At 55.0% G+C, this 15,783-nt stretch overlaps 3 protein-coding genes across 3 annotated transcripts; all 3 read right to left on the reverse strand.

The window, feature by feature from the left end:
* Window positions 1-655: 655 nt before the first annotated feature.
* Window positions 656-2,362, reverse strand: Socs1 (suppressor of cytokine signaling 1). The gene is made up of 2 exons (XM_052197042.1): window positions 2,248-2,362; window positions 656-1,746 (listed from the first exon to the last, which is right to left on the reverse strand). The coding sequence occupies exon 2, from the start codon at window positions 1,694-1,696 to the stop codon at window positions 1,058-1,060; it is 639 nt and encodes a 212-aa protein (XP_052053002.1). The 5' UTR covers window positions 1,697-1,746; window positions 2,248-2,362; the 3' UTR covers window positions 656-1,057.
* A 5,337-nt stretch (window positions 2,363-7,699) lies between these two features.
* Prm3 (protamine 3) lies at window positions 7,700-8,005 on the reverse strand. Its single transcript, XM_052194605.1, has one exon. It carries the CDS (start codon window positions 8,003-8,005, stop codon window positions 7,700-7,702), a length of 306 nt encoding a protein of 101 aa, XP_052050565.1.
* A 749-nt stretch (window positions 8,006-8,754) lies between these two features.
* On the reverse strand, window positions 8,755-9,198 carry LOC127693275 (protamine-2). Its single transcript, XM_052193946.1, has 2 exons — window positions 8,940-9,198; window positions 8,755-8,819 (listed from the first exon to the last, which is right to left on the reverse strand). Exons 1-2 carry the CDS (start codon window positions 9,196-9,198, stop codon window positions 8,755-8,757), a joined length of 324 nt encoding a protein of 107 aa, XP_052049906.1.
* Window positions 9,199-15,783: the final 6,585 nt, after the last annotated feature.

Genomic DNA, 15,783 nt, shown 5'->3' on the forward strand with positions numbered 1-15,783 from the left:
CTGGGCTCCTGACAGCACCATTGCTTTCAGAGGCCCAGAGAGACTAAGGGAATTGCCCAAGCCACCAACACAGCACCCAGGCCCCTGCCACCACAGACCACAAGGCAAAGTGGGGAGAGGAGCGAGAGTCAAGCCAGCGTGGCTCATCATCCCCTCTGAAATACTTGATGGCTTGCAGAACCGCCACTCCTTCCAAAAACTTGGTGAGCCCTGGCCGCTCTGCCCCACCCTCTTCCTGGAAGTACTTGTGGTCAGAGAAGCAAAGAAGTTTCCTCTCTGTCATCCATTTCAAATTGATGCAGGAGGGACAGCTCAAAGTCCCACCTCTCCAGTCCAGGAATGGCCTGGCAGCAACTACCCCTCTCTCTCTGTTTCCTCCTCTGTATACTGGGGGTAGCACAGTATTCAATGTAAAGGGGCTGTCCCTGTAGGACTCGATCACAGAGACCAGACACGGATAGCTCAGACTGGGGCGGCCATCTTCCCTGTCATAAACCAAAACTAGTCTGGAAGTTTGGTCCCCAGCACTGTGGGTGGAGCTGTGCATGATGCCCCACCCAGCATCCCCAAGACTTCAATAAAGTCAATCTGTATACCCCGCTTCCAACCCAGGATGTTTGGCCAAAGCATACGCTGTAGAAATCTTTGTTTCTTAAAAAAAAACTTTCATAATAAAGTTTATTACCTAAACTGGCTGTAAAAATATAAAATAGGATATTCTGCACAGCAGAAAAATGAAGCCAGAGACCCTCCCCGACCCCTGGTTTGTGCAAAGATACTGGGAATATGTAAACATGGAGAGGTAGGAGTGGAGTTCTGGTCCTGGCCCCAGACACAAGCTGCTACAACCAGGGGGACCCGGAGGGAGCACCAGGAGGGGAGGCCCCCCCAGAGGCGGGATGAGGTCTCCAACCAGAAGTGGGAGGCATCTCACCCTCCACACCCACTCCCTCCGACCCAGGCAGGGAGGGCTCCCACGTGGTTCCAGAAAAAAATAATTAATAATAAGAAATAATAAAGCGCCCCCACTTAATGCTGCGGGCACGGCGGTAGCCGGTCAGATCTGGAAGGGAAAGGAGCTCAGGTAGTCACGGAGTACCGGGTTAAGAGGGATGCGCGCCAGGTTCTCGCGACCCACGGCAGCCACGATGCGCTGGCGACACAGCTCCTGCAGCGGCCGCACGCGGCGCTGGCGCAGCGGGGCCCCCAACATGCGGCGGGGCGCCGCCACGTAGTGCTCCAGCAGCTCGAAGAGGCAATCGAAGGTCTCGCGGCTGCCGTCCAGGTGGAAGCGGCCAGCCTGGAAGTGCACGCGGATGCTCGTGGGGCCCGAAGCCATCTTCACGCTGAGCGCGAAAAAGCAGTTCCGTTGACGACTGTCGCGCACCAAGAAGGTGCCCACGGGCTCGGCACGCAGTCGTTCGTGCGCCCCGTGCACGCTCAGGGGTCCCCAGTAGAAGCCGCAGGCGTCCAGGAGCGCGCTGGTACGCGTGATGCGCCGGTAATCGGAGTGAGAGCGGAAGGTGCGGAAGTGAGTGTCGCCCGGGGCCGGGGCCGGGACCGCCGGGCAGGGCCGGGGACGCACGGGGGCCGCTGGCGAGGACGAAGACGAGGACGAGGTGGGCTCTGGCCGCCGTCGGGGCTCTGCTGCCGGGGAGATCGCATTGTCGGCTGCCACCTGGTTGCGTGCTACCATCCTACTCGAGGGGCCAGCTGGAGGGGTGGGCCATAGCGTCCGGGGCTGCGCTGATGGGGGAGACAGAGGCAGTGAGCCTGGCGTCCAGGTGGCACAGGCCGGCCAACGGACCCCAAGGAGCGAGGGCGGCACGCAGAATCCGCCCGGAACCTGAGCCTCGGTGGGCTCATCTGCGAAGTAGGCCGTTCCTGTATGTGGAACCCTTCCAGACTGGCGGTGGAGCCCTGCCTCCCTGCGCGCGTGGAGAAGGGGGCGTGGAGAGGGGCCCGACTCCCGGTCGTCCCCGCTGGTGGCTTGCCGCCTCGCGGCTGCCGCCTACTGGCCACGCCGGGGACTGGAACCCGGGCGCATGATCTGGGCTCAGGGGAGGAGAGGAGGGACTGACCGAGCCCCGCGCGCGCGAGGGGCCGCCTGGGCGAGCCGGTGGGGCGGGCGCCAGAGGCGTGGCATCCACGACCCCGCCATACAGTCTGCCAGGCTAGTCCTGCCGGGCTCTGCTCCCCTTCCTCCCATTCCCTCCCGCTTGCTCCTTCGCAGCTGCCTCGGCTCACCTGGCGGCGGGACGCGGGGCGCCGCGGCTGGGGGCTCCGGGGCGGCTGTCGCGCATGCTCCGGGGCCGGGGGAGCCGTGCAGCTGCCACGGCCGCAGTTCTCTCTGCTGCTGCCCGCCCCTGCATCAGGCTCTTAAGCCAAGGAGGCCCCGCCCAGCGGTCCCGCCCACCCCCGCTTTCGGTTTCTCTTTCCGGCAAGTCTTTCGGGTTCTCCTGCCGCTCTCCCTGGAAACCGTCCCCCTCAGTTTCTGCTCGCACCTTTCCTGACTGGGGCCTCTGGGGTTCTGACTCCACCCGGAATCCTCTGTTCCGTGCCTGGGATGCTTAGGACCTGGTGCCCGCTCTTTTTTGCTCTACTTTCTCCCCACATCGCAGCCCGCCGAGTGGGATGCTAGCGCGGGGCTGACACGTCTCCTCCCCTCCGAGTGTCTGTATTCTCCTGGTTAGGGCTCCGCCTCGCCTGGACCCTGTGTCGCCCCCAAGCAGCTCCTTCCTACCCAAGACCCGAAGGCCTTGGCAATCCCGATCCTTCTTGGAGCCCGGCAGGCCAGTCCTGAAGACCTGTGGGGCCGCCGCCCTCCTCCAGAACCGCGTGCGGCCCCTCCCGTTGGCCATTCGGCCTGGCCTTGGCTTGGGCTTCCCAGGAAGCGGTGGCCTGACCGCAGAGGCTTCAAAGGAAGCCTAAGGCCGTGCGGGAGGGGCGCCCCCCGCTCCCGGCTGAGTTCCTCGGAAACCGGGCGGGGTTGGGTTGGGTCCCCAGGGCCTGGACTCACACTCTCTGCACTCCTACTACGTGGGCAGCCGGAGAAACTGAGGCCCCGGGCGGGGCTGTGATTCCAAACGGGGAAAAAAAAATGTAAACTTTGCCTTCCTAGTCTCTCAATCTTACAGACCCTGTCAAGGCTCCAACAAGCATCTACCTGCACAAGGGCTCCCATGCCCCGTGCACACCTTGGCTTGGGACCCAGGTGGTCAGACCTATCATTAGGACACTGTGGTTTCGTGATTCAGTTTGTCCTGAAAGGCCAGGAGTGGGTGCCTGACTGTTTATGAATGAAGGCGGGTGAAGTTCCCGTGCAAGCTTGCCTGTGCTCAGTGACGCACACTGCCCTCTACAGGTTTGTTTGCTGCCAAGCCAAGTCTCCTGGTCTCCCTGCCTCGATTTCCCCAGGCTGTGAGCCCAGAGCTCCACATTTCCTTCTAAGCACAACCGAGCTTGCCTTGTGCTCTGTGTGGCTGGAGCTGGTAGGTCACTAGTGAGGCCTCTGCTCCCGTCAGATGCTGAACAGGGCTGGCCTGGGGGTGAGGCAGCTGTGGTAGGCAGTGGCTAGAGCCCAGGTTCTGTGTTCCCTGTTTGAGAGTAGCACTGCCTCTCATAGCCTAGGTTGGCCTTCAGGTGATCCTGGCGTGCATCACCGTGCTTGGTTTTTGCAGTGTTGGGGACTGAACACAGGACCTTGTACAAGCCTATTTTAGTAGTACTGGGCAGGTGAATGGCATCCCCAGCCTGTGCTCCCAGCCCAAGCAAAGTGTGAGGGAAACTTCTTGGGGTACAGTATCCCCTTGGGACTTGGCAAGGCTAGGCTGGCTCCCTGCCCGGCTCTTGGCAGAACCCTATACATAACAGATGGCTCCAGGCCTCTACCTCCAGGAGTGCTACCCTCATTCTGAGGGTGTGTCCCCTCGCCACTCCCCTGGCTAGCCCTCTCCCATCCATCACATTCCAATGATGGTCTTTAGTCAGAGGCTTGGCTCCTCCCACTGAATACTGCCCCACTGATATAACCCTTCCATCCAAAGTACAGGGTGAACTTAGTTTCCGTTTCTGAAGTTGTGGAAAAGGAAGCAGGCTGAGCAGTAAAGCTGCTTCCTGACCCCCAGGGGTCCAGAGAGCCCAGTGCCTGCTGTACAGCCGCTGCCACTGTAGGGTCCTGCAGGCTTGGCTGCAAGACCTGATCCCATAGCCTGGCCTGTAAGCCACCTTTTCCAGCATTCACAATATCCTTCTGGGAAGTCCTGCCCACTGCCCATGTGTGATTTTGAAAGTGCCAATGACAGTGGGAGAAAGGGAGGGGCTGGGTGATTGTTCCATGAGGTAGATAGCCTTTCCCAGTTCTGGGAAAGTTCTGGGAAGTACTTGTTCAGTTCCCTGAACCTGGTTTGTTAGCCAAGCTCTGCCACCCTGCTGTCATGTCTGCACTGTGTACACATGTGTGCAGGCATCCCTTATAGATAGGAATGCTTTATTTAAAAAACTGGCTGGACTCTGGCTGGAAAGATGGCTCAGCGGCTAAGAGCACGGACTGCTCTACTAGAGGTCCTGAGTTCAGTTCCCAGCAACCACATGGTGACTCAAAACCATCTGTAATGGAATCTGAAGACAACGGCAGTGTCCTCATATATATATAAAACTTTAAAAAAGAAACTGCTGACTCAAGGATAGTCTTCCAGGGTACAAGCTTTAATCCATGTTGCATAGAAATTGCTGCAGTGACGTGTTCCTGTGACATCATCATCCCAACATTCCCCTAGTGATGGCTATCTCCTTTTGGGATCAAACGGACACAGGAACATCCTGGACTCTGTCACTTGTATCTTCGTCCTAGAAGACAGGAACGGGACCTTTAATATCTGTCTGCTCCCCCGACTCCCCCCTGATTTCCCCCCCCCCCCAGTCCATTCCACTCTCTAGAAACCAATTTAATGCTTGTAGCTCAGGTGAGCCGGCTGAGCTCCCCGGCAGCCCTGCCTGTGTTCCCTTGTCCCTGTGCTTGCACTACCCGGCTGGGCAGGTACCTGAGCTACGCCTCTTAGCTCTGTGGGTCCGCTTCCGCCTCCTGACCGCCTTTCTCTTGCTCACTTTCCCTTCCAGGCTCTTCCTGTTCTTGGGGCAGCTGCCACGGTGGCTTGGTCTCGAAGGTGAGTGTCGAGAGTGCATGGATGGCTTGGGGTGCTTCATCGGCGGGCCAGGGCTGGGACTAGAACTGGAGCTCGGGTGGCCTGCCTGGCTGCAGCTCCGGCAGTGGTGGCTGCAGGTGCACTGGTTATTGGTGTGACTTTGAGGCCGAGAGGAGCTGTGCGGGTGGGGATGAGTGGTGGGAAGGCTCTGCATCTTGGTGTCCATGGGAGGCCACACTTGGAGGGGCAGAGACTTCTTCCTCCTCCTCTTCTCCCAGCAGGCCCGGCTTTGGGGAGTCCCCACAGCCCCTAGTTATATAGCTGGGCCGATTATGATGGCACAGGCCACAGAGGGTGACAGGTATGGCAAAGCCTTGACCCTCACCCTCGCCCAGGGCGGGGCAGCTTTTAGGGTCCTGTGGGTCAGGTCAGATTGTGCTGAGCCCACATCTCAGAGCTGTTGCTTCCTTGTTTCAACCTTGTGTGTCCCTTCTCTCTTTCTTTGTTTTTTTTAAAGATTTATTTTATTTATTAGATTTACATATACTGTAGCTGTCTTCAAACACTCCAGAAGAGGGAGTCAGATCTCATTACAGATGGTTTTGAGCCACCATGTGGTTGCTGGGATTTGAACTCAGTACCTTGGGAAGAGCAGTCGGTGCTCTTAACCGCTGAGCTATCTCTCCAACCCTTCTTTCTATTCCAGTCCTCCCAACTAAATAACGGTACCCTCCTCACGGTGACATCGACACCAGGAGTATTAACAGGATTTATGTCATGAGGTTAGCTAAAGATCAGCCTGCAGTCCGTGCTCGAAGGCCTCAAGACAGCTGCAGAGTTCTGTTTTCTACCCGGCCACCTAGTGCCTGGCCTACCATAGGAAGTATAGTCAGTGTGTGGGCAGTGAGCCAGTGTGCTCTGACTGGATAGCATCTTAGACCAAAGGCCTGCAGCCGGGAGGTTGAGGGTCGGGTTCCCAGAACTGAAGTCTGATCCTGGGTTCCTCCTGTGGGCTCCCTCAGTCTTACATGACCCCCATGCTCAGTCGGGGATGCCTTCAGCCCTGGTGGTCTTTGCTTCAGTACCCAGGCTGGAAAAGGAAAGGTCAGAGTTGTGTTTTGCTAGAACCACCTGTGATCACTCTGACACTCATGTGGAGACGATCCTGCCTGCATGGCCCTCGCCAAGTTTCAGTGCTCCTGAAGGGGCTGCCTCTCAACACCGGCATGAGCCTTCAGGCTCTGTGTGTGTGTGTGTGTGTGTGTGTGTGTGTGTGTGTGTTTCCAGAAGACAACTCTCAGGAGTGGTTTCTCTCCTTGAACTCAGCTTGATGACACCTTTACCTGCTGAGACAGTCTCAGCTCAATGAATCTTCTCCAGAGTTCTGGGATTCCAGTTCTAAGTTCAGTTGATAATAAACATGCCCGTTGGCCCATTGTGAAAATGCCTGATTTAATGAGGCCTGCCTGCTCTGTTCATCCTTTGCAGCCAGCTTTGGAGCGTCTTGGATGTTCCCCCACTGGCTGACAGAATGGTAGCTTCCCCTCCCCAAGATCTGTGTCCACATCCTAACAGCACAGATAGAGCCTTTGAAGAATTATGGTACTATGCTGGACCATAGCTGAGCAGGCCTTCACATCCACTGGCAAGTGTTCTCAACAGCCTGCCTGTCGTGTACAAGGCTCGCTCTGGGTTGGATGTACAGGTTGGGTTGCTGTAGCCATAAGCCCAAAGTTTCTGGAGCAGTGGCTGGTGGCACATCCACACAGGGATGCCCCCCTTGTGGGGGCAGCACACCAAAACCACAAGCTCTGTGCTTGTGCTACAAGCCAGCCCTGAGGCCTCTGCAGCTCCTGGGGAGAACTGGCCACACTCGAAAGACATATTTGGTCTCTCTCTGGCCTATCTTGTTATAGTACCCTAAAGGAACTTAGTGCCCTACCAGCCTCCTCCAAACCCACTTGTAGACCTTGGGTATTCATTCGTCGTGTTCCTTGTCCCTCCCCTGAGGACGGCCACTGGGTTCCACTTCCCCGATCCCAGTGATGGACCAGGCTCTGGAGGCAGCCTCGGTGGCAGGGTGGGTGAAAGCCAAGGGCTAAGAGGGCCTTCCATCCCTCCCTCCTCCCATGTACTACCCACAAGCCACTTGCTGTCTCTCTTGAATAGGAGTTAATAGGAGATGGAGCCAGGACCTGGACCTATAGCCACAACCTCACTTGTTCAGAAGATGAGGCAGGAGACTGCCTCATCTCTGTTCTAGCCCACCCAATGCAACATAGAGCCTGGATCTAGACTGACATATCTCAGTCTACAGAGGCAGCCAGCCAGGCACCTGTGCTCCCTGCCCTGGGTGCAGCAGCAGGCATGCTCACACACACACACAGACACACACACACACACACACACGCACACACGCACACACACGCAGGCGGGCGCACATCAAGGGAAAGAGGGAGGCCGGGAGAGTTCCATGGAGACTCTTTATTCTTTTCTGAATGTCCTCCTCCTCTGGCATGGCAATGGGCACCCTTGCCGGGCAGGCCTCGTGTGGGTCAGGAGTGCGTCTGCTTGGGCTCCGGGCTCGGCTGGGCCTCGCCATCCTCGGCGCGCTCTTGCTTCTCGGACTCCAGCAGCAGCAGCTTGCCTTTCACCGGGATCTGCTCCTCCTCCTCTTCCTCCTCATCCTCCTCCTCTTCCTCCTCATCTTCCTCCTCTTCCTCGCCCTCCGATGACAGGGAGAAGTTGTCTTGACTCACACAGGCCACGAGCTTCTTCATGGAGGACTCGTGACCACGGCTGTGACCCGTGTTCTGGGCCGGGCCGTGGCCGGTGCTGAGCTTGGCACAGCGGGAACCCATCGCCCACTCCTGTCTCTCTGGACTAGGAGGGAGGCAGCGTGGGCAGTGAGAGGGTGTGAGGCTGGTGGGTGTGGCGCTGACCTCACAAAGGCTCCGAGGCACCACCCTCCCCCATCCTAGAATTTGGAGCTACGCTGACATTTTCCGGGCCCAGATGGCGTGGAGAATTCCGGGATGATTGGGGTGAAGTTGCAGAGGGCAGGGGCTGAACAAGTATTGACTATGGAACTCATGAACTGTGTGCCTAGTGTGTGATGGGAAGATGAACACTTCCAGGTCTCAGTCCAGCCCCAGCCCCGCCACACCACACCACGCCCCGCCACGCCACGCCACGCCACGCCACGCCCCCTCTCACCCCACCCCGCTAGGCCACCTCATTCCAGCTCTTCATTCTCTACATGTTCAGTTCACACTGCCTTAAATATTGGTAGTTAAGGATGCTCGGGCTTGGCCAGTTTGGCCACCTCTCCATAGTTGAGGTCACTGTCGGAGTGGACCGCATTCCCCGTTCCCCTCCCCCAGGCCCACGGCGGTCGTGGAAAGAAGGCAGCACTCAGTGAGTCTCGTGTCAAGCTTTATTTGGCAGGTGGCTTTGCTCATTACTCAGATCTCGTGGCTCCTTGGCAGCTCAGGGCTCAGATATCAACATGGAATGGTGTTGTGGCCTCACGTGACGTTGCTTGGGCAGGTGACTATTCCTTGGGCAGGTGACTTCCTTAACCAGGCAGAATGGACAGGCCTGGGGAGGCTTAGTGATGGTGCCTCCTGCATTTCCTGCACCTGCATCTCCTCCTCCTTCGGGATCTTCTGCAGCCTGTGGAAAAGAAAAGTTGAGGTTCGCTAGGCTGCCTGGCAGGCCGCAGGGTTTAGATAGGAGCGCCCCTGCCCTGAGGGACGGCACACGTGGCCAGGGGCTGGGCCTGTGGGTGCTCACCTCTGCGATGCCGCCTCCTGTGATGGCAGGAGTGTCTCCTCCGCCTTCTGCATGACCGACGCCTCCTGTGGATCCTATGCAGCCTTTTACGAGAGCAGCGCCTGTGTCTGTGGTGGTGGTGGCCCCTGTGTGTCCTCCCATAGTCCTCCACGCGCTCTGGGCTCAGCCCCTGCCCCTGCCCCTGCTCCTCGCGTTCATGGTCTTGCCCAGGCCCCTGGTGCGGACCCTCACTGGGGCTCCTCATTCGGTAGCGAACCATAGTACCAGGAGATCAGGAGGCTCTGGGCTGAGGCTGCAGCTGACCTGGATTGGAGGAGGAGGGACGGAAGCCTGCCCACCTGCTCTTGGTGGTGATGATGGTCTGGTGTGGGGGGCTCTCAGAGGGCTCATATATAAAGGTGAACCCCACTGTGACCTGTCGGCCCACCCCTGATTGACTGGTCCCACCCTGCCCAGTCCCCTCTGTGAGGGCGGCACAGGGTTTGCAGCGCTGGCTGGCCGGTTGGGAGCTGGGGCCAAGTTACTCATCTTGCCTTGAAGCCCTTGTTAGCATGCTGACTTATTTAATGTGAGATGGCCTCACACTTCGAAGGATGACCTTGAACTTCTAACCCTGTCCCCTTCACCTCCCAAGGGCTGGGATTACACGTGTGTGTTACTGTGCCCTGAGCACGCAGTGTTGGAGATATAGGCCGGCCTTGGTTGGCCAGTCTGTGTTGCCATCCTGCCAGGCACTGGACAAAGCTTCCCCCTTGCTCCATGTGCACTAAAGACACACACTTTACTATTGACATGGACAATGCCACATATCTTCCCATGGGGGAAACTGAGGCACAGATAAGGAGCAAGTAGGGCCAGCATTCAGTTTAACTGGCAGTCTTGGATCTTTGCTTGGTAGACCACGTCTGCCCTACTTCCCAAAGGCATGAGTCACCACCTATCCTGAGGCATGTCTGATTTCTACATTTGTTGATTTCTACAAGCCTCTCAACTCTCAAAACAATATATATGCAAGGGTCTGGGCTCTACCCAACAGGGGAAAAAGTTGTACATATTAATGAAGCTCACAGGTTTTGTACTTTGTATGTATATATACAATTTTGACCCAACATGGTGGTTTTGGTAGGAGTGGGGCAGAGGGACACAGTCCCTCATAATTATTGAATCTGAGCCTGTCACCATGACAGGACAATGAGCAGTTGGTAGTGTGTGCCTAGCTTAACTGCATCTAAACTAGGCACAAAAGGTACACAGTATCCTTGGCTACACAGCCTAGTAATTTTAGTTTATGGAAGAGTGCAGAGGGCCCAGTAGATGGCTGCTCTTGCTGGAAGATAAAGTTTGATTTGTTGCTGTGGCCATTGGGCTATCGTGAGAAACACAATTTGGTTCTAGGCACATGCACAGGACTGAGTCAAGGGCTCCAAGTCGTGGACACCCCACTTTCTTAGGGTTTTCATTGAAGATACACCGTGACCAAGGCAACTCTTACAAGGGCAAACATTTAATTGGGGCTGGCTTACAGTTTCAGAGATTCAGTCCATTATGGTGGGAAGCATGACAGCATCCAGGCTGACTTGGTGCTGGAGCTGAGAGTTCATCTTAATCCAAAGGCAAGCAGGAGAAACCAGGCATCCTGAGGCAGCTAGGAGTCTTTAAACCCATTCCCACAGTGGCACACTTCCTCCAACAAGGCCACACCCCCTAAACACCAAAGGTTCCATAGTCTATAATAGCCTCAACAATGTTAAAAGTCCAAAGTCAGCCGGGCGATGGTGGCACACAACTGTAATCCCAGCACTTGAGAGGCAGAGGCAGGCGGATTCCTGAGTTCGAGGCCAGCCTGGTCTACTGAGTGAGATCCAGGACAGCCAGGGCTACACAGAGAAACCCTGTCTCGGGAAAAAAAAAAATCCAAAGTCTCCAAGATTCATGCAATCTGCTAACTGTAATCCCCTATAAACTCAAAATCAAAAAGCAAATCACCTACCTCCCAATCACAGGATATACATTACCATTCCAAAATTTCATAGTAAGAAAAACCCTGACCCAAAGCAAAACCAAAAACCAGCTATACAAACTCCAGACTGCATCTCCATGCTTGAAATCAAAGCTCTCTTCAGATCTAAGGCTCCCTCCATCCCTGCAGACTGATGTTGGTAGATCTGGATTCAGCAGCAGCAAACCCTGTCCTCTCGGGCTGGCTCCACTGCCTTAGCAGCTTTCCTCAGCACGTCTCTCACAACTCTGACATCTCTAAGCTGCTGAGGTCTCCAAAACAACTTCACTGTTACTTGCTCTAGTGTCTGGGATCTACACACGATCTTCTGGCTTCCTCTAAAGGGCTCGGGCCACTTCTCCAGCTCCTCTGTAGCACTGTAGGCTCTGGTTGACACCACTCCACTGCTGCTGCTGTTCTTGGTGGCCATCCCATGGTGATGGCATCTCCAACACGCTGGGGTTTTTCACTGCAACTAGGTTTCACCAATAGCCTCTCATAGGATCGCTTCATGGTGCTAAACCTCACCTTATCAAGTATGACCCCTTCAGTCCTCTGCCATCAACTGCAAATGAGGCTGCACCTTCATCAATGGCCTTCCCTGGCCTCTCACAGTGCTGAGCCCCAGCTGCTGTTTCATGCCTTCAAAACCAGTACACATTCCCACCATGCTTGGACTTAAGTTTTTCTTCACTTCAAACTTGCTCTGTCCCAGGCTGGCCTTAAACTCAGAGATCTGCTTGCCTTTTTCATCTTGGATTAAAGGTGTGCACCACCACGCCTGGGCCTCCGCGCTTCGTGGTAACTGTTCAAGATCTAGATCAAAAAAGTCTGTCAAGGGCTGGAGAGATGGCTCAGCAGGTAAGAGCACTGACTGCTCTTCCCAAGGTCCTGAGTTCAAATCCCAGCAACCACATGGTGGCTCACTTCTGGTACTGTCTGAAGATAGCTACAGTGTGCTTAGATATAATAAATAAATCTTTAAAAAAAAAAAAAAGTCAGGTTGGAGAGATGGCTCAGCGGAGCACTGCTCTTCCAGAGAACCTGAGTTCAATTCCCAGGAACTACATGGTGGCTCACAACCATTTGTAATGACATATGATGCCCTCTTCCGGTGTGTCTAAAGACAGCACATAGCTACAGAATACATAAGATAATTTAAAATAAGTCTGGCTGGGCAGTGGTGGCACACCCCTTTAATCCCAGCACTTGGGAGGCAGAGGCAAGCGGATTTCTACAAAGTAAATTCCAGGACAGCCAGGGCTACACAGAGAAACCCTGTCTCAAAAAACAAACAAACAAAAAAAAATAGTGTGTCTTCCAGCTTCAAGCTCTAGATCATAAGTGTGCCCTCCATTTCTGGATTATAAATCCTTCCAGATTAAAAGTCAAAATGAAAATAACCAGGTAATAACATCTAACCTTGTTCAACAGCACACACAAGCATAGGCTAGGATCTTGTCCTGAACTCACCACCCCCTTGTCTGTCTCCTCGAAAGCAGGACTCAGCTTCATGTTACTTCCTGGTGCCCCTTTACCCTTTGCACCATACATTTTGTGTTTTTCTTTAAGTTTGCCATGCTCGATCAGAATGGTCTTCATGAGAGTAAACCAGAGGGAAAAGTCTAATGACGGGCTTTTTTTCTGAGGCTTCCTTTCTCGATGAAATTAGTCTCTTTACCTTAACCTCAGGCAGACTCTTCAGACAAGGCAAAAAGCAGCCACATTCTTTACCAAAATCCACAGTACAAATCACCCTCAGCACCACTATCTTCCATCTTCCTTCTAGGATGGCCTGTTCCTCTTCAAAGCATTCCCCTGCTTTTATAATCCAAAGCCCCAAATCCACAGTCCTCCAAACAAAAACTGGTCAGGCCTATCACAGCAACGCCCCACTCCCAGTACCAACTTAGTGTTTGCATTGCTGTGAAGAGACACCATGACCCAATACGGATAACATTTCACCGGGGGTGGCTTACAGTTTCAAAGGTTCAGTCCATTACCATGGTAGGAAGCACAGCATCATCCAGGCCGGATTGGTACTGGCGAAGCAGAGGGTTTTACATCTTGTTCCGAAGACAGGAGACAGGCATCCTCAGGCAGCTAGGAGGATGCTCTAAGCCCATCCCCACAGTGACACACCTACTCCAACAAGACCACACCTTATAGTGCCACTACTCCCTGGCCGGCCAAGGATTGAAACCACCATACCCAGCTTCTGACCAGGTAGCCTTCTGTCTCAAGAAGCTCAGGTGTGGCCTATGTCTCAAGGCAGTTAGAATGGCATTTGACCTGCCTGACTTTTTGACAGGCTTTCTGTTGGTTGGGGCTTGAGACCCCTCAGGGTGGGTAGCTCTCATGTCTGCCATTGGTGAAACCTCGTGCATCTGTGCACAGAGGCCCTCAGACTCATGTCTTTCCTACGCCTTTCTGGGCGGCATCTGTACAGGTGGCTGGGTAGTCCATATTGAGAATTCCTTTTGAAGCCCTTCCCGTTTGACCAGTCATGTCCCCTTACCACACACACCTGCACACCCCTCCCCGAGCCCAAGGACCAAGAGGCAGGAATAGGAATGAGTTTTCAACATTTATTGACAGGTGGCATTGTTCCTTAGCAGGCTCCTGTTTTTCATCGGACGGTGGCAATTTTCAAGATGTGGCGAGATGCTCTTGAAGTCTGGTAAAATTCTCAGGCAGGAGTTTTGGTGGACTTGCTATTCTGTTCATCTAGTATCTTTTACACCTTATGGTGTATGAGCGGCGGCGGCGGCAGCACCCTAGAAAGGTAAGAAAAGTGGTGAGAGGGACTCCCGGGCTGTGCCCAATTCCTGCACCCCTCGCTCCCTCCCTCCCTCTGACTTAGCCCAGGCCAGCCCTCTGCTTACTTCGCCTCCTCCGCCGGCAGCATCGCCTCCTCCGTCTGCTGCGACATCTTCGCCTGCGGCGGCGGCATCTACTCCTGCTTTTACTGCGGCAGCATCGGTATCTGGCCATGGTGCTGGCTTGGCCTGGAGCTGGCTCAGAGCAGGGGGCACCACCTGGGTTGAGCCAGCCAACCTGTGAGCAGGTGGAATTTTGTGGGCTGTGGCTAGGGAGCCAGCACCCTCTTCCTCTTATAGATACTAGTGGCCCCTGGGAATTATGAAGTCAAAGAGGACCAGGACCTCACAGACCATGGCCAGTTAGGACCTGTACCATGTCCAAATATGGGCATGAGAGGAGTGGGCAGGGCTTTGGCATCAGGAGTTGCTTGTGTCACAGTCACGAAGTGACAAGGATGGCATCCACTTGAGCATTCAGTTAGTCCCTCAGCTCAGGTGCTAAGTGCCACACGCCTGCTTCTGGGCTAGGTCCTGACAAATAACCCCAGGCCAGGCAGGTGGGAGACACTGAACTGTGAAAAGACACCATTTTCACTGTGCAGAGGGTGCTGCTGAGGGAACGTGACCTTGTAAGAAAGAAGTTATCAAAAGCCCCAGTGGGGCACTGACAAATCCAGAGGGTCACCAGGCCGTGGTGGCGCACGCCTTTAATCCCAGCACTTGGGAGACAGAGGCAGGTGGATTTCTGAGTTTGAGGCCAGCCTGATCTTCAGAGTGAGTCCAGGACAGCTAGGGCTACACAGAGAAACCTTGTCTCGAAACACCAAACAAAACCAAACCAAACAAATCCAGAGGGTCTCAGAGTTGCAAAAGGGATGAGCTCTGTCTAGTAAAACCCTGGGGCCCCATCAGGCGCCTCAGGTATGAAGAGGCGCCGCATGGGTGCAGGCCAGTGCCTGGACGGAGGAAGGTGCTAGGCACTACAGAGGTGAATGTGGCTGCTGCTACTGGCCACTGCTCCCAGGAGCGAACTTCCTGTTGTGTTACCACGCAGCCTGAGGGAAGCTGAGAGGCGGACAGGGAGCAAAGGGAGGAGGCTGAGGAGGTGAGTGGGGCGGTAACAGAGTCGACTGAGGGGTGGGACCCTCTTGTGCCCCCATGGGCTTTTGGTGTATAGACGATTGCAGTTCATATTAGACTTGGCGTCAGGCCAAGAGAAGTGGTTTGGGGTGAAAGAGGCGGTTTTGTGCTTTCTGTAAGAAACCAGCGGCCCAAGGTGCCCTGGGGACACGTGGGTAGGCAGAAGGGTGATGAGCGCCCTCTTCATAGCTGCTTCTCAGTGTCTCTGAAATATGTAAAGATGCGGAGGGGACCGTGGAGCGGGCGGTGAGCACATGTGAGGGTGTGTGAAAGGTGTCCAGTGTGGCGAAAGCCTCACAACCCAGCGCCCTTCCCATCTGTGGCTTGGGCCGCTCTCGCTCCACCTTCAAGTTCTCTCTGTTCTCACAGTCGCCTCCCCCAGCCAGGAATTGGCCTTCAGGGGGCAGCTGTGCCATCTGTGGACCACTCGAAAGCCTCTATGGAAGGGTCTGAGTGGAGGGTGAAGTCCCGCCCTGTTTGTGTGTCAAGCCAGGCCCCATACTGTGGGCGTTTCTCACACACACAAGACCCCCCCCCCTCTCCCTCCTTCCCTCCATTCCTCCTTCCCTCCCTCCTTCCCTCTTCATCTTTCTTTTTTCTTTTTTTCTTTCTTTCTCTTTCTCTCCCCCTCTCCCTCCCTCCTTCCCTCTCTTTCTTTCTTCCTTTCTTTCTCTTTTAGAAGTCCATGCACAGCTCAGGGTTGAGCTTGAGTGTTTGGATTTGAACAAAGGTGGACTAAAGGCTAGCGTTGGCCTTCTGGAAACCCAGGCTTACCCACTGTCCAAGGACTGGGGAAAGTGGGTGGGATAAAAGTGTTACTGTCTAGTTTAAGAGCTAGCTCACACCTAACCGCTGCCCCTGATCACCAACATGGCTTCAGAGC

This window comes from Apodemus sylvaticus, chromosome 10, assembly GCF_947179515.1.
Source record: "Apodemus sylvaticus chromosome 10, mApoSyl1.1, whole genome shotgun sequence".
In the NCBI taxonomy this organism is placed as follows: domain Eukaryota; kingdom Metazoa; phylum Chordata; class Mammalia; order Rodentia; family Muridae; genus Apodemus; species Apodemus sylvaticus.

Excerpts from the sequence above, each read along its gene's own strand:
- Socs1 (XM_052197042.1), bottom strand. The coding sequence starts at position 1,696 with ATGGTAGCACGCAACCAGGTGGCAGCCGACAATGCGATCTCCCCGGCA.
- LOC127693275 (XM_052193946.1), bottom strand. The coding sequence starts at position 9,198 with ATGGTTCGCTACCGAATGAGGAGCCCCAGTGAGGGTCCGCACCAGGGG. Across the intron at positions 8,820-8,939 it reads CAGGAGGCGGCATCGCAGAG|GCTGCAGAAGATCCCGAAGG; the intron begins GTGAGCACCCAC and ends TCTTTTCCACAG.
- Prm3 (XM_052194605.1), bottom strand. The coding sequence starts at position 8,005 with ATGGGTTCCCGCTGTGCCAAGCTCAGCACCGGCCACGGCCCGGCCCAG.